The 18695-nt window shown below is 36.2% G+C and overlaps 1 protein-coding gene across 2 annotated transcripts; it reads left to right on the forward strand.

The window, feature by feature from the left end:
* The first annotated feature begins 282 nt into the window (after positions 1–282).
* Positions 283–13957, forward strand: LOC129725350 (vanin-like protein 1). Of its 2 annotated transcripts, none has more exons than XM_055681045.1 (6): positions 283–511; positions 571–1361; positions 1416–1662; positions 1723–2024; positions 2091–2216; positions 13857–13957. In XM_055681045.1, exons 1-6 carry the CDS (start codon positions 449–451, stop codon positions 13918–13920), a joined length of 1593 nt encoding a protein of 530 aa, XP_055537020.1. In that variant the 5' UTR covers positions 283–448; the 3' UTR covers positions 13921–13957. The 2 variants fall into 2 exon arrangements, with proteins under 2 accessions (XP_055537020.1, XP_055537021.1); XM_055681046.1 differs by lacking the exon at positions 13857–13957 and adding an exon at positions 2307–2446 and having other exon boundaries at positions 284–511.
* Positions 13958–18695: the final 4738 nt, after the last annotated feature.

Genomic DNA, 18695 nt, shown 5'->3' on the forward strand with positions numbered 1-18695 from the left:
AATCATCGCTCAGTTCGTTGAAAGTATAACTTTTTTTCTTAGTGTGTTAGGTCACCCGATAACAAAGAGGTTCGTGTCGATAACGTGCGATACGATACTTCGTCTATGTCTGGTAGAAACAAACCGCACACATTTACAATAAATTCAAAACAACAAAATACCAAAATTTCCATTCCGAATTCTGGTGACGTATTCATCGATTTAAGTTGAGCAGATGCTGAAAAAAGTGAAAAAAACACCGTACTCGATTTTACCGTGGACAAAACGCAGGTAGTGGTGGTGCAAAATAAAACCGGGATACGACAACCAAACGGGAAGATACGCAAAACAGCTGGCAGAATACCACCGAACAAAGTTGTTCAGTTGCTTATCACCTGTGTTTGAGTAAGGACCTCATAAACACCGCTCCGTACCTCTGTAGCTGGCGGTCGGTGCCAGTGCGATCAGTATGCAGATAAGGCAAGCGTTACTGACCGGCATTATTGCCTGTTTTATTGTACTGAGTGCGCAGGTACGATAGGTTAACAATTGATAATACTTTGGCAATTCATCGAGATCACGTGGTTGCAGATATCTACTCCGGCGGACGATTCTTACTGGGCAGGCGTTGTGGAGTTTAGCTACGAGGACAAGACCGTTGAAGAGCCTGATGTCTATGCATCGAAACATCTGGAAAAATATATTCAGCTTATTAATTCTGCCGAAGCTGATCCTGTAGATATAATCGTCTTTCCGGAGTACGGTTTAAATAACATCGAAACTGCCTCCTTTGTACCTGATCCAAGTGAACGGATTGCCCCCTGTAATATCGCTTTATATGAAACTACGGTTCGTGATCTGTCTTGCGTAGCGAGACAACGCCAGAAGTATTTGGTGGTCAATCTAGTAGAAAAAGCTCTCTGTCCGGAGGATAACGACAGTCGGCCTTGCGCTCCGAATGGATTAAATCGTTTCAATACCAACGTTGTTTTCGACCGGAATGGATTCGTTATCGCACGCTATCGAAAATATAACCTTTTCGGAGAAAACGGAATAAATACAACACGTACGGCTGATGTGGTCACATTCGAGACGGATTTCGGAGTTACTTTTGGAACGTTCATTTGCTTCGATTTAATGTTCGACCAACCGGCTTTGCAGATAGTTCGAAATGGAGTTACTGACGTGATATTTTCCACGATGTGGTTCTCGGAGTTGCCGTTCCTGACGGCAGTCCAAATTCAGCAGGCGTGGGCCTTTAAGAACAACGTTAATTTCCTAGCCTCTGGAGCAAGCTTTCCGGGGATCGGTAGCACTGGCACAGGAGTTTTTGCCGGAAAACGCGGGCGAATTGTGTCCGTTATGAATCATCTTGCGGATATGTAATGATTTCCATTTTTCTTGGTTATTTCTTACTATGAACTACTTTTTCTCAGTAAACTGTACGTGGCAAAAGTTCCGAAGATCGACCGACCGGAAGCTGTATTGGTTAAGCAACCACATGAAAAATACACACCACTAGAAATGACGGATCTCAAACTGAAGCGGGACCAAATTGATGGGTACTATTCAACGAGCCTTCCAATGATTGGTGACACTGACTTCCAGTCCAGTTTATGCCAGAACCAACTTTGCTGTAATTTCACCCTGAATTACACCGTCCAGTATGTACCTGGCGATCAGGTAGGTTTAAATTTGTGACTCACTGAGGGACCCAAAAAACTATATTTTCTCCTCGAGTAGCAATATTATCGCTATCGTTTGGCGGTACACGACGGCATACGAACTTTCGACGGTTTCGCAGATGGTGCCATCACGGCTTGCGCCCTACTTGCTTGCACCAACGACTCTCTCAGTTCTTGCGCGACTCGATTCGACAACCAGTCTGTGGTGGCCAATGCCGTACAGTTTAATTCGATCCAAATAGATGGTGTTTTCCCGGGTGACGAGGATGTTTTCCTACTCCCGAACAGTGTTGATATGAGCATTCTACCCCTGGAGGTCGAAGAGACCGAATACAGTGAGCGGTTGTATACAGAGAATTTGTGAGTATATTTTTTGCACTTTCAGTAATTGAATCATAAGCTCTATAATCTATTCTACAATTTTAGTGTTGAGTACAAGCAGATTCAGTACAAATTGATAAGTCCGCGCTCCGATCTCCTAGCTTTTTCTATTTGGGGTCGCAATTTTATCCAGGAACCGAACAGTGCCAAAACTCTGCTCCACAGTGGAATGTTAGTATTGCTGGCTGCAGTTTGTTCTATGTTACTCAGATAAAGTGTTTTCAGATATTTAAATAAATCAATGATGTTTTATTGTTACAGAATACATCATTCTGATGAGTTGTAAATGATTTTCACCCGAGTGGAATTTATCAACTAAGATATTATACCATCACAAGAAGACTGTTGCAATTGCAAAAAGTGGTTCTTTTTTGCATATATTGATTAATATTCTGTGTGTAATTTATATGTCTAATGTAGTGAAGGTTTGGATATAAAAATCTATTCCTCTGCTTGTAATATAATATAACCCTCGTTATGTCAGAAATATTTTCGAAATTGCAACACACCTTTTTTACGTTTAATTTAGTTGTAGAAAAGTTCATTTCTACGTTCATTTTATGGTTAATATTTGTCATTAATATTTAATTTTAGATATCTATCACTAGTAGCTGGTCGCACAATTTCTTTTCTCAAAAAAAAAAACAATAAAATGATAATCAATCAGCCATGCGTGCGATTGAGCGTGCCCAATTGACACTGACAACTTGATAGACTTAGTTTTTCCTAATGACAGGTGGCACTTTGGCAACCATAAAGCGTTGAAATCGACTAAATTAGCTACAGAGTAGTTCATCGTTTCACCGTGTGTTGCTATACGCAACTAATGATGAGTTTGCAGATAAGATCGGAATAGATTTTTGATTGATTGTGCGTTTATGACTCACAGTTTAGCTCTTGTTACCATGAGATTATCATGTAATCATTATTAAACCTAGAAGTGTGCACATTGGGTTTTACAACTGTAACAAAAGATGCTAAACTTTGCTTTTTGAACTCTCTACTATACTTATTGAAGTTGGATTAACATAATACGCAAAATTCTTATTTCTTGCACCACAACACATCCAAAGGCAACATTTCATCTTAGCTGTTCTATTTTTAGCAGAGTCTGATTGGTTGTTGGCCTTCTGGTGAACATCACATGATTTTTCGAACATGTTTTATTTGTAACTAGTTGGCCCGTAGTGGCTAGCCACTTTCAAATGCATTTTGAACTATTAGAATTTGGATTTTAGTCTAAAATGAAAATTTTTTTTTGGAATATCGAGTTGAAGTTCAAGATGTAACTACATATGACACTATCGACAATTCGATGCAGATGGCCAGCGCTGGTTTAAAACTTAATTAATTATTTAAACTGCGATAAATCCTTCGTTCAGTAGATCGTGGATTAATTGCTTACTCGAAAACAAATATGCATCTCGCTTCTTATACGGATCCACTGCACAGCTGTTTTCTCCAATATCTAAAAACTTTTTCTCCATTATTTGATTATTTTCGAAAAATTGTTTTCTAACGATTTATTTTTTTTAAAATTTCATAACTTGAATAATAGCCCCTTTTACTCAATTGTTTGATGTTACATATGTTATATTCAAATTAAACTTACAAAATAACTAAAAATGAATGTGATTGAAAAAAAAAAACAATTAACAAAAACCATTGCTCATGAAAAAATACAGGATTGCTCAAAAAAATATTCACACATGCAAAAGTTTGTCTCTGCAATTTGTTACTAACAATAGCAAAGCTTGGAACAACGAAGTACTGTCCTTCTTCAATCATTGATGGGTAGTTTAAATCCCTCTCTAATACTCCGATATAACTTCACACATGATAAATGACGCGCATGAAACATCTGTCATCTGCGTTCCATCACAGAAACCTTTTATAGTGTTGCGTGACAATATAACAATCCTCATTCCATCACCACCACCTTTGTCTACTTTTTTGTTTTCATCTTCTTCTCCATAAGCAAACAAATATTATTTGATAAAAAATAAAAAAAGTTGGCTTACTGTAGCGCATTTGCAGGATAGTAGATAAACGTATGTTCAATTTTTAAAACTTGGAAAATTTTATGTCGATATATCAAAACATCTTAAATCAAAACTGAGGATCAGATTTTACATAATGTTCAAAAATAATGGCCAATAGCTTAACCCGTTCCCGGCGCAGAGAAATTAGTTTTTGCCTCAAAAAATGAACTTCAAACTCTTATTACTCATCAACTATAAACAAAATTAACACAAACTGTATTGCAAATTAAAGATCAATCTGTACCTTACTGAATAATTTCATCGTGAAAATTTTCAAGTATAATTGTTGAACTTGAATCAAAGTTTGAATGTCACTTGTCGAAAATGGGTTTATCTTATACTCTAAGTTTTTTTGAAACAGCTAAAATTTTCACGTATCAGCAAAATAATTATCCCTTTCTCCGTACATCTTGAACGTCGTAGTATACTTAAAGCATTAATTTGGGGTACAATATGTGCAGCATGTCTTGTGTAGGTTAAATTTCTTTTCAATTTTTAAAGATATCGAAAAAAAATTATATTGCTTTATCTTTGAGTACAACTTCTTGAGAACATTTTGGTAAATTGCCTTCCGCCCTTTATTACGTTTTTGGCGGTTTTTGTCGATGCACCTGCATCAGAACCTATAGCCATGTGCTAATTTAACACGTGTGCCGAATATAAGTTAAGACGCAGTTAGCTTTGATTTTCTTCCAACTGGTTTCATACCAGGCGAGAGGAGGTGAGTGGAGGACTAAAAGCAAAGGTAACTTGTAGTCAGAACAGGAGTGTTTGCGTTGCTACCCACAAAAAAATAACAAACTTTAGTGTACCTCAGCTTCAGAGTTTGCTTAGGAAAAAGGCAATTTGAGTAACTTTCGTTTGTCGTGCGCGTGACTGAAAGACAAGCAAACTATATATATTCCGATTTCATGTAGTTTTAGAATGTTTACAATAGTCGTTACAAATTCTGCCAATGTTTTAAAGATTTTCGTAAACTTTGACATCTTTTATGATTATTTTTTTACTTTTTGACGATTTTAGATTTGTTTTCACAATTTCCTTTTCATCTAATTTCTAACCTTACTTTAATGGCTGTAACGGTTTTTAATAATCACAATTTAGTATCTTTTTTTTATATTTTTCCGACGATTGTTGAAGGAACGGTGAGAACTTTTCGATCATTTGTTTAATTACTTTTAAAAAATAAAATTCTGGATAATTTTCGATTTTTTTTTTGATTAAAATTTCTGTCGATATAAAGCACCATTACCACCAATATATTTTTTGAAATTTTAACTATTTTGCTACGTTTTTCTAAAATCTGTCACTTTTTGTATATCAAAATTTTAGAATTATTTTTGAACGTTATATAATATCCTGGACGAATTTCTTTCATAACATTGTTACGATGTTTAACAATTTTTCAACAATCCCTTGGCGTCTTCCGGATCGTTTTTCGACGACAATATTGAAAATTGTTTGGAAAGCTTTACACAACTTTTAACATACTTTAGGTAATTCTCAACGACTTTTGCGATATTGTGGGGACTTCATGGAATTATATAATAACTTTCGAGCACTTGTCGGTTCTTTGATAATATTTTCTCGTTTGCCGCAAATCTATTAACAACAAATTTTTAGCGTCGCCTAAAAGACTTTTGCACTATTTGACTAATTTGTGACGCATTTCGACAATTTGTTGCTTTTAGCGTAGAATTACGTCTTATGACAACATAAATTAAAAATCCTCAAACATCCAGAGCGGCACAAAAATTGTCCACTTTTTAAATATCTCAAACTCAATTAGTTTCCAACGGATTTACATCATTCTTATAGCAATCGATTGGGAAATTAGCTGTGCATCCACCAAGAAGTGAAGAATTGTGATATTGTGTTGCTAACTATTGTAATATTGAAAAATTTCAAGGCAAATATCAGGCAAAACATTCAGTCTCAGTCTAAATCAAACTAATAACCTTTCATCCCCAACACAGCTAACACTAAAGTAACGGGTGACAACTAAAAATTCGGATTTTTTTTTCTACAGCTGTCAAAAAAAGGTGGAAGAACTGATTTATTGCTTATGAAAACTGATGGTGGAAAAACTGATTTATTTCTCATGAAGATACATTCATTGTGAACTAACAAAAAGTATTGAACATTTGAGAAAGGTCCGTTACCGGCCACCCGACGTGGCTTTCCTATGATGCCAAAACAAGAGCGTTGTACGGCCTTCAAATCCGTTTTTCGAATGCATCTCTTGATTCTACCGATCAACTGTTCGCAATTCGTTTATCTTCAGGTATTTTTGCACCAAAGTAACTCAAGATCCCAAAGAAATCTTCGATTGGACGACATTGAGGTGGATTTGTTGGGTTGCGTATTTGGGGTACAAATGGAGTCGAGTGGTTGTTCATAAACGTTTGTGTTTTTTGATGTGCTGTGATGATATTTTCTCTGGCCAAAACACATGCTTTTCATCTGTATGATGTTTTGGAAGAAATGGAATCACAATGTTGCTCAAACATTCGTTCAAACCACTAGGCTTGAACCACGATTTGTCAAAAATGAAAAAGTCTTTTTCTGTCCACTACTTTGGCCACTCTTCAACTACCTCCCTGGAGGATTATAGTATATAGCCATACATAATACAGTGGTAGACATTCGTTTAGCCTATTGTGTCTCAATTTTTTAAAAAATAGATCAGTTTTTTGTTCAGTTTTGCTGATAAATAACAAAGGTTGTTTATTTTGGTCGGATTTATTATTAAAAATAGTAACAGTCCACTTTTTGTACTCAAAACGATTCAAAAGTGTGAAATTTGGGTAGACATTCGTTTAGCCGCATCTTCAAATATCGAGAAAAACAAACATTGTGTGGCAAATTTACTGGTCAATCGGTGTCTAATATTTAGTATGTCCCCCTCCATTTCGGATCACTTGAAAAATTAGATTTGGCATCGAGTCAGACAGCTTTTGAAGTGTTGCCATCTCAATTTTAGCCCAACACTCCTGAATCACTGCCTTGAGGCTGGAAATGTTGTCAAACTGTCGTCCGTTTGCATAGACCATGCCGGCCAAGATTCCCCAGAGGTTCTCTATGAGATTGCAATCGGGACTGCAAGCTGGCTATTCAAGATGCGGAATGTCCCTCTCAGCAAACTATGTCTTTGATTGCTTGGAAACGTGGATCGATGCATTATCCTGCTGAAAAACGATATCCTCGGTAGCGTTATTCTCAATAGGGCCAATCAAAACGTCCTCCAGTAGCTCAAGGTACTTCTCGGAGTTCATTCGGGTGGAAACGAAACAAATGGGAAGCTTGTTGTAATAGGAAAAGGCTCCCCAAACCATCAAACTTCCGCCACCAAAGTTGCGCTTCGATCTCACGACATTCTGTTGACTTAAATCGTGCCAATAGCAACTGTAACAGTCCGGACCATCCAAATTGACTTTTTTTCGTCGAAAAAACACAACATTTCGCCATTCTAGTTTGCATTCCATGTATTGCCGGGCGAAAATGAGACGGTTCTGCTTATGGGTGCGAAGGTTTCGGCTTCCCTTGCAGTTTCTTCCATTTAATGTTTGGTGACTCGTTCAAGATGCGCGCAATATGCCTCTTCGTTACTGGAACACGCAATTTTGCCTTAATTTGAGCGCGGGACAATCGTTTCTTAGTTGCTTCGTGCCTTTTTTGACCTTTAAGACGCAAAGTAACTTTAGTGTTCCCTTTGTAGGTCGTTTTATCCCATATTTCGGACCCTTTTTCAAGAAATTCCGTACAACTTTTTCGGATCGACCAATTTCCGTTGCGATTGAGCGATAAGAAAGCTGTTCTTCCTTTAAAATCTTCATTATTTTCCGCTCCTCCTCCGTCAATCGAGTACCTTTCGCCATTCTTTTAGATTAAACGTTAATTACTTATCTGAATTATTTCTTACGTTGTGCATTTACTATTTACCTTGTAAATTGAACACTCCGAAGTAATTTTTCAAAAAATAAAGATACGAAAACTTGATTTTTATGCCCTGCGGCTAAACGTATGTCTCGGGAAATTACAAAGATTGAATGTTTACATTCACTGATGCCGTCTTGTGCGTATGTGAGCGTGACAAGTGTCCTTCCAATAAAAGTGACTGAAATATACTACCACTACACAAACAAGTATCCCGATAAAAAGAATATTCCTAATTGCTCTGTAAATGTTTCAAGTTTTTTTCGAATGCGGCTAAACGAATGTCTATCACTGTAGTAACCGGAAGATTTCCGCTTTCAAAATGGTTTACCATGAACTTTTTGCCAACATTGTTGGGCAGTTTATAGCGAACTGTAAAATGCACTTGCGGAATGCTCGTTGTTTGAATGCCATTTTGAACCGAACTGAGCATGCATAAACAAAGCATAAAGAGGAAAGATAGAGCTTTTGTATAGATTTTCTCATTCCTCTTTGAGCATGTTTGTTGTGGAATAATGGAGCCCCAAAAAAAATCCAGATTTTTAGTTGCCACCTGTTATACAAAAGATTTGACTTTCTACGTGATTTTTGTTGGTGATTTACCCGCTCAGGTATACAACAACATGCACTTTGGAAGTACAACTTTAAATAGTCACGTCTAAAAGCTAGCATACACAAATTTAGCCTGGATCGACTAGCAGAAATCAAAGTTGCGGCGGGTCGCAGCGTAATAGACGGAGATTTTCAATAGAATATGTTTGTTTGGATTCTACCACACACATAAGACATACGTAACACTGGCGTTTTTTTCTGGTACACGTTGCCCCATAGTACTCCGTACCCCGTCCTGTCCAAAATGAATTTTCTTTTTCTGGGCTTTATCGAGCCCCAAAGAAAATCCCATAAGGAACTGTCAAAAAGTTCTTTACAAAATCAATGCAGCATTTTTCGAGTGGAAACGAGATAAATACAAAGCTTCGTAGGTACACCTAAGAAGGCTCGAACACTCAAACAGTGATTTTATTCAGAGTATGGTACCATTCGAGTAGTTCATCTTGTACCATTTTTTTGTAAGATTACTTCCTGAGTGTTACGTATGTCTTATGTATGTGGTTTCTATTGCAACACCCGCTCATTTGATTACAATTCTTTATAGCGGACGGACCTACAGAGTACACTGGTGGTCCAAAGCGCCATATTTTGGATCTCCCGTCTGTTTGGGAAGCACCGTCTTTCAGGCATGTCTGTAGCACTGCTTAACATAATCGGACATGTTAGTGATTCTGTGTGGATGTGGCGCGTTCGCTTTCATCCGTATAGGCACTGCTAATAGTTGGTAGTGCCTGAGCTAGTAGTTGACTTGTAAAATCGTCACTAAAACAAGTGAAAAATCTACTGCTTAAATTTTTGAATGGCAAACGACACCAAATACAATTAAGTTTCATCCCACAAAGGCGCATTTCAATATTCCCAAAAAAAAGTCAGAGCTATAAAAAGATCTGCCTTTATAGCGTGTGCAACTATTGGGCCAACACTAATGGCATTTTTTAGCGCCTCAAATTTATTCAATTGAAGTATTTATTAGTTTTTCGGCACTCGTCAAAATGTTGCTAATAGTGATAATAAAAATTATTTTTGAAACAATTCCTTTTCTAAAGCACGCTGTTTTACAACTGCACCCATGCTGTTTTACTTCATATAAATTATTTCAGGGGGCTGGTCTTGGCACAATAATGGTGACAACCGGCAAATCTGTCAATTTTCTAGTCATTACGAAATACACTCATTTCATACACTCATTTCATATTTTGAAAAGTAAGAAAATTCAACTGTTTGTGGCCCTGAGAAGGGCCGATTGTAATTTGTACTTGGCAGGAGGAATGAAACAATTTACTTCGATCTAATGTACACGCTCATTTTTTGTTTCTCTAAAGTGAGTTAGATATCACCCACTTTTGAAAAAAGTGGAGGTACCCTAATTAGAGTACTTTCATGGTTACTCACTTCTGAGTAAGGGCGTCATACGTCAAAAACTGAGTAGAATCTACTCTGTTTATGCAAACCAGAAATTAACGAAAATGAGTACAAGTTACCCAGTTTGCCTAAATACGGAAATTTAATGATTTCTGTTTTTTGTAAATCTGACTTGATAAATTAAATAAATTCAGAACAATCAAAAACACAGATTTATTTTTCATCGAAACATTAGAAAATTTACTAAATCATTCCCGTGTCTTCATTGAATGCGGCACCCAACCGGTTGACAGTTGCCCGTGAACTGTGACTTACTTTTTTGTGCCAGATAATCCGTCATCATTCGTCACCTAATACTGCGAAGGATTTAAATTGCATCGATTGTTGAGCACTGTACATCAATACAAATGTTTCCGTTTGTTATCACGAATAAAAGTCCGGCTTTAAACGGCATCGTAGAACATACAACATGCGGTTGTTCATTTTGAAGAGATCTTTTAGGTGTTTTCAAATCCTCTGCAATACTGATGTTGGGCTGAAATTATCAATTGATTAAGAAATTATTGATTTGATGACAGATCAGATACTTACTGCTAGCCAACGAATAAAAAGCGACACCAATTGTTCTTCGGAAACCGATAATATTGCTGTTGAAAACTTTTGACATATACATGTACTCAGGGGTGAGTAAACATCATGGATAATAACTCAAAACTGAGTAAACATGGTTATTATGAAAATTTGGGTTAATGCTACTCAATTGTCCAGTACTAGATTACTCACTTTTTGACATTTTGCATAAGAATACCAAACTGAGTAGATCCTAATCAGATTAGAGTTAAAATAAAGCAGCGTGTAGTTCATGAAAGCTACAGTTTAGCTCTAGCTTCAGACCCAACGTTCTTGCCAAGCTCTTCTGGCAACAGCAAACGTTGTGCCATCTTAATGATATGGATGTTTTTTTTGTTCACACAACATTTATTTGACACGGCACAATACAAATTAATGTTTTACGGAGCCAATTAAAAATGATATGCCTGTTGACGGTTATACAACTGTCGAAAAACTAATGTATTTCGCGCACAACGTGTGTCTGTATACCTAAAAACAGTGTGCAGCGCAGTCCGTTTTTTATTTTCAAATTCTCTTATTTTACCACCTACGCTGCACCGCCTGATTAGAGGTATTTAAGACAATCACACAGGTTTCTTCATCATACGAATAGCGATTTTGTTCATCGTCGCATTGCTATTTCGTTTAATCTACTTTGCAAGTTATTGTAACTTCTGGTTGTGGCACAGGAGGCAAGGAAAAACCGAGTCCCGTTTATTTCGTGCTGGATTTCAATTCCTTGGAGATAATAAAACAAGAATCATTCCGCATCATCTGCAGTTAGCAATCAGCAATGACGAGGAATTGAACAAGCTTTTATCAGGCGTCACGAAGAAAACAGGAACGAAGGAGTCCCAGTTTTGTCAAAAAATAGTGAAAATGGATTTTGCCTATAATCAAAATAGTAAATTTGATATAGGGTTTTGGTCCTGGTTTGAACCATACCAAAATTGATTCTGGTTCGAACTATTACGAAAAATCCCGAATAATCATATTAAATTCAGTTATTTTAGATTAGAAAGATTGCATAATATGCTTCCGATATCTGTCTTAGCATAGGATTTTCTTACATATTAAAAATTGCAGCCTTAATTTCAATTATTTACAATTAAAAAAGCATTGAATTTGGCTTTGGTTGTTCATATACGACCTGGTTCGTCGTCATTATTTTATAGTATCCAAACCAATTATATTCATACAAGAACAGTTTTGAAACATTTAGACATGAATATTATTCCATTCCTGTAACATTTTTTCAAATGAAAGGTTAGTTGAAATAAATTTTAAACAAAAATATGACTGTATATATTTGATCCTGCTTCGAACTACCGATGATCGTGGTTCGAACTAGCAAGCTCCCTTATACCACCGCTAGAGTCGCTACGCATTTTTTATATTTCAGTCAAAGCAGTCCAAATATTTAAAAACTTTTTGGTAAATTAGTATGCTATTAGGGGTTATCCATATCCGTTAAGTAGTTGTTTGAGTCATTGAAAGAATATTGCATATTTGGAGAAGTAAAAAAAAACTTTTGCACGATTCAAACCACAATCAGCCTGATTCAAACTTGGATCATTATTTCTCTGTCATTAAATATCGAAAAGTAAATCATTCAGGCATTGAAATACAGTTTTGAGTACTACAATTTAATCGTTATAAGTGTGTTTTTTCACATTAGAAATCAATTTTGATACATAACTGCCATCATTTATTAGTAACGCTGAGATCAACCCAAGTGTATCATGAAAAACGCTGAAACTAGTTCGAACCAGGATCAAACACCCTAATATTTTCATCGAGCAGGATTCAATTCCACGCTGTTTTGTTTTGACGATGAAGCGGCACTCTACCTACAACTGTGTTCCAGAAACCTGCAAAAATTATTTTCGTATGACTTCAAGTCAATTGAGCAACGCTTCTCTTCAAAGTTACCAATCATGCAAAAAAACAGAGTTGAAAGAGAATTATGACTGAAATTTACCGATTCACAGCAACAAATTGGTTAACCTCAATCGAGTGTTTTCCCAAACCTATTGTAAGAAATACAGTCAAACCTGTTTTTGTGCGAGGGATAGGGATCGCACAAGACAGGCTGTCGTAATTCTCAGGAAGTTCCGCTAATGAAAATCTAAAAACGGAACACGAGTGAAATATGTTCAAATTCAAATGTTTATAAGTGGGTTAGTTTTGAACGGATTTCATCCGTTCGATTTTCAATTTTCGATTTCAAATTGAACAATTGTGACTGACTATTAGAACTTGTGTCACCCGCAAAATGACTGTCTACATCTTTGTCGAAGCTTCAAACCAATTAAATAACCGCTGCTACTTTATTTTTTCTTGTTTTTAGAAAATTTTAACTTCTTTTCCATTTCTCCATAATCAATGTTTAGCTAACCTTTAGTTGTTTTCAAAAAAATACGATTTTAAAAAAATAAACTTTTTAGGATAATTTATTTTTATTTTGTTTGGCTACATTTCTTTAAAAAAATATCTTTTTTACCGTGTATGTATATTGTCTTCGGAAAGACAAATTTATTATCTAAAACTTTGCCAAAGACGTCGGACCAATCAGTTTCAGCCAGATCAAACATAGTCGATAAAAAAGGTTGCCCTTTTTATGAAATAGCACGGAAGGATTTTCAACAGTTATATAAAAATTTTTAGGCAATTTTTTCTGTGTAGTTTTCGACATTTTTTTTTCAATTCATAAGATTTTTGACATTTTTCACCGATTTGTTAAAATTTTTCGAATTTTGTATTTATGGTTTGATGTTTTGGTAATTTTTACACGCTTTAAAAATTTATTACTCATTTACGCATTAACACAAACACAAATAAACAGTTTTGAGACAACTTATCAAAAGTTATATCTTTTCAAACAAACTTTTCAGATGGTTAACAATGTATTTTTGGAACACTGTTAGATGATTTTTCATCATAATTTATGATAATCACACAAAAAAAAAACGGGTGTATTACATTTTTTTCATTTTCGAAAATCTTTTGACGTTCTCCTAAAATCTTTTGGACAATTTTTGATAGGGTTATTTTTCTCTATAGTTATTAATTTACCAAAACTTGGTGACCTTTCAAAGATTGCTCGACATTTCTTAATATATTTTTTGTATGCTGTTTTTATTATCACAGTTTCAAAGACATTTTTAAATTTAACTTCTTAACAATTTTATACAATCTTTATAACATTTTTTTATTGATTCTATGTTCGTTTTTTCCGTCGGTCTAGTTCCGCCACTGTCGTACCAATCACCGATGCCCGGAGAGGTGACTCCATTCAGGACCCTAACTAACGACCCGTTGACTATAGGGCTTTACTTCCTCATGCAGTGACAGGTGTGATACCATAGATAATCTTTCGGTGTTGGCTAGGATTGAATCTAGACTAGTTTGGTTGATTGTGAAGGGATCACGCCATCCCATAAGCATCGGCATCTATGTCGGCGTTGGAATTCGGACTCAGGCTACCAGTGTGGTAGACAGAAACGTAACTAAAAAAATCCTTTTTGATGATCTCTTATTTATTTATGAAAACTTCTTGAACATCTTCAGTTATCAGTTTATTTTTGAGCTTAAGCCTATTGTGACTACTAACTATTGTGACAACTAAGACATGCTTTCTACTGAGGTGCCGAGAGGGCTCAGTAAAGGAAATTGGTAAAGTATTCAAAAGATTGCGTTACCAACTTTCTCAAAGCCAACGCTTAACCAATAGTTAGATATATGCGCTGTCGTAATTAAGATTTGTTTACATTAATTTTCATTGTTCAAATCAAATTATTAATCCAAATTTCTTTTTCTTTTTTTCCAAACGCGAGAAAACTCAAGAATTAGAACAAACGAAAAATCAAGCAATTACTCGAGGAATACAATCAAACAAAGGTCAATGAAAAATGATTAAAGGTAACAGACATAAAACAGGGTAAGTAAAAGCACAGCAGATATGTTAAAAAGCAAATGAGGTTATTATTGTTATTACTATTTATCAAACGTTTCATCTGACAAGAATTTTAATATAAAAAAAAAAATATTTAAATATATGTTGGGTTGGGAGGGGTTGCTTGAGAGGCCCTGGACGCAGACCGGCATACGTGACAAATATTACATAGCTAACATATACTACAAATGGACGAAATTTATTAACATTAACCACAGATACCGCTTTTCTTTTTTTTTCTTTTCATGCACCTTTCTGCAACTACTATCACTGTTCCCTTCGACTATCCACTATATTCAACCTTATTAGGTGCTGGTGCTTATTATTAGGTGCCTCTTTTTCACAAGTACATAAAATAAAAAATTTTATCAACTCCTACGAGGATTCAATGCCGATTTCGGTTGTTTAGAATGCTATAAATTTTGAATCTCTTATAGTTATTTGTAAACATATTAAGTCACTAAGCTCTTCGTTGATTTTTAATCACATATCAACCTTAAATTAAACATCAGCCTTGGGCTTCACGAGCAAAATTTGAAGAGGTTCTATTTAAATCATAATATGATTGAAAATAATTGATTCAGCAGTTTTATTCATACACTTTCGGATCGAGCAATAATGAATAATGTATTTTTGGTTTTCTCAACCCAAATACAAAAAAACACGTTACGCTTCATTTCCTTACGAAATCATCCGCATTCCAGAGGGTTATTAGATTAAAAATATTAGAGGCGAGATTTTCCCATCGCATCGTTTCACTACGCGATCGTTGGCCATCAACAGTCTGAGGAAATTGGTACAAAATGTACTTCACTACCAGTGCGATACTTGGGTACTTGATTTGTGTGAAGTTATTATTTTCTTACTCCGCATTACCCTTGCAAGTGATATGGAGCGTGTATTTTTCCCCTTGAAAACTATTCACACTTCCTTCTTCCTATGCACCGACCGACCGAGCGACCACCGAAAACAGTTGATCCATTTCGAAGATCAAGAACTAGCGAGCGAAAAAAAGCGAAACACCAAATGACCGACGAAACGATTTTTTTTATTTAACCATCATTTTGTACCAACTTCATTCTCGATTAGCCTTCAAGGCTTCTTTCCATTCATCGACCTTAAAGGCCACGACCGACAGCAGAGGAAATTTTAGATCCACCCTGTGCTCGTGCGTGATGTAACTTTAAAATTAGGTGTTCGCGAAAGTGAGGGCTAGCGAATAATCTAAAATTGGTATGTTTTGGAATGTGTACACTCTAGTCTCAAAATTACCTGAACCGACAGTAACGAAATGAAAACAGCAGAACCAAAGAAGGGAAGTAATTTTGAATGCTTTCTTATAGTTCATGCTGTTGTCTCACAGTCATTGAAAAAAGTTTGCCCGTGTGCAAAAACGAATTTCATGTAAAACAGTACGATATGGTTTTATGTGAAGAAAAAAAGTACGATATGGCGATGACGATGCTCGAATCGAAGAAGAACTCAATATGCAAACTAGTCCCACCCAGCAGCACCCTCTTCCCCAGTCACTCGTTTATTTTTAGCGCCGTATGATTAGTTCACTGGGTTTGGCACACAACCGACAGACAAATTGAATCACATCGAGAGTACACAAAAGTCGGAAATAAAAATAACAACCATAGCATCGCATCGCGCGAAGCGGACATCATCGTATACATACCAATAAATTATAGTCCAAGCTCCTACTGACTCGGTCTGAGAAACCAGTCGATGACTGAAACACAATCTCGGATCCGCCCGTATGGTTTTGTTAAGCAACATCAACAGCACGACAATTTGCCAAAGACCGAGACAAATTTAAGCATGCATGCAGCATATTGACCACGACAGTAGCGTATTCTGCAGCGGAAAAGCGTAGGAGTTACGCCGGCGGAATCGGCAAATGAGCAAGAATAGGCAGCTAGCCAGAGCAGACGGACGGACGGACGACGGAGCGTGCTATCGCCGAGCGGAAGCGCCATGCTCCGGAATGGCACACGACAAGACAAATTGTGTTTAGATGAGCTCAGCGAAGATAACTCGAATACTTACCGGATTAGCGTCAAGCGACTAAAAGTGTGATGAGGAAATATGAGTGCAGTTAAATTAGAATCGGTCAACCGCCGATTAGCCAGTTTACAACATTTTTCTTGCACCAGTACAATTTTTCCCCATTTAATAGAAGTTGGTTATGTCAAACTTTTCTACAAGTAAATTTTAACCGTAAAACAGTCATCTACAGCCAGTACAGAACCGATCTACCTCAAACGTGATAGTTTCACGTGAGTTTTGACGGCTTTTTTTAACGACACATTTTACATTTTCGGAGAATTTTACTACCAATTCGGCGGCTATTGTTCCAGTGTCATTCATACTATTGTTTATGGTAATGCTGATACTCCACGCATAAGACAACCGATTAAATATGCAATAATACTTTCTTTTGTTCGGCTGTGACCGAATACAGTCCTGTGTACATAATTTATGTAGTCTGCCTCACCGCGGAAAAATACGATTAAACTATAAAGAGTTCCAGCACAAGAATCAATTAAAGATTCAGTGCCGTTTTCGGCTAACCGCTCAACTCGCTTTCCGCTACGACACATTTTAATGTCCGATAGCAAGCATGTGATATGATAGCACATTCCCAGCTTGTTAATTGATATGTGAATCGTTTCTCTGTCACTACGAAACTATACATGTCCATATATGTAGTAGCGGCAGTTCGCGTGTACGCTGGGCAATGAAGTCAGTTGAAGTCGGGCTATATGAACCGACTCTGCGGTGGAGCATACTGTTCTTGATCGCCACTGTGGTAGCATTTTGGGCTATGTTAACCGGATAATTTTTTTTAAGAACACTTAGGTAGTTTTTTTTATCTCAACCTATTCTTTCAATTTAATATGGCTCCAATCGAAGCAGAAGGAAATATATATTCTGGTGTTCTGAATAACGATACAAAAACACCTTGAACCATCCCATGATATCTCTATGGACTATCGTTTATTTATCTACCAGATTTCAAAAGCCATGTATCAGTTTATCATACTTTAGTAGCCATAACTGGAAGAAAACAAGGCTTTTTGAAAAAAAAAAACACTTTTTCGTGGTTAGGAACCGATCGGTACCAAAATTAGGATTTTTGCATAATGACATTATATGAACAATTCCTAAAACTTTGAGCCAAATCATATATACATATTGTCTGAATCAATGCTTAGTTTATACCTATTGAAAGTTTCCACAAATGTGCGCTTTCAGCGTTGTATTTTTCGAAATTCGATGAACCAAAACTTTCATAAGTTATTTATAGCATGTTTATCGATCGTTTATCCTCAAGTGTGAAGATCGGATGCAGATATTAAGATCTTTTTAAAATTCAATTGCTCAAAGAAACTATACTAAGAACCATTTGACAAACGGATTTTCTTTTAATAAATTTGCTTTATTAACTTTATATTCATTTTTATGTTCGTAACTGTTCGAAGATATACACCAAAATTAGGGTTTTTGCGCTATCTCAGTACATAGAAAGCTTTTTCTAGTGATGCAAACAGTATTGAACGAGCCGTGAAAAATTATTGTTTGGGTTACGTAGACGGTAAGGTAAAACACAATTCCAAATGTTCTGAGAACAAATTGCAATACCCACAAAACTAAGAAACCACTAACTTACAACAAGATTTCAAGGCTTTTTTGGATCCTGAATTCCTGAACATGTGCATGTTTAAATCTTGGTAATATTCAAATTCCGTAATCAAGAATCTGCATTTACAAACAAAATCCACAATTCATATAGAATAAAAACAGCCTGTGAATATTGAATGGAAATCCTAACATATTGAAACAGTTCAGTGTCCGTATTACCACAGAGAACAGACGTTCCTTTTCCTTTAAAAAGATGTGAGATGTAAAAACTTGCAACCGTCATTTATCACTAAGAGGTGATGCTTCCGCTATGTGGCGCTTTTGTCACCAACAAACCAAGTACTGATATCGATAAAATATCGATACAGCAATATTTATGCAGTGCAACTGGGAAACCACAAGACAGATGTCGTTAGTGTAATAACGTATTTTGATTCATATTTTTACACACGATTTTCAAATTTCTTTATATGAACATGAATG

Source organism: Wyeomyia smithii, chromosome 2 (assembly GCF_029784165.1).
Source record: "Wyeomyia smithii strain HCP4-BCI-WySm-NY-G18 chromosome 2, ASM2978416v1, whole genome shotgun sequence".
Lineage (NCBI taxonomy): Eukaryota > Metazoa > Arthropoda > Insecta > Diptera > Culicidae > Wyeomyia > Wyeomyia smithii.

Excerpts from the sequence above, each read along its gene's own strand:
- LOC129725350 (XM_055681045.1), top strand. The coding sequence starts at position 449 with ATGCAGATAAGGCAAGCGTTACTGACCGGCATTATTGCCTGTTTTATT. Across the intron at positions 512-570 it reads TTATTGTACTGAGTGCGCAG|ATATCTACTCCGGCGGACGA; the intron begins GTACGATAGGTT and ends ACGTGGTTGCAG. Across the intron at positions 1,663-1,722 it reads AGTATGTACCTGGCGATCAG|CAATATTATCGCTATCGTTT; the intron begins GTAGGTTTAAAT and ends CTCCTCGAGTAG.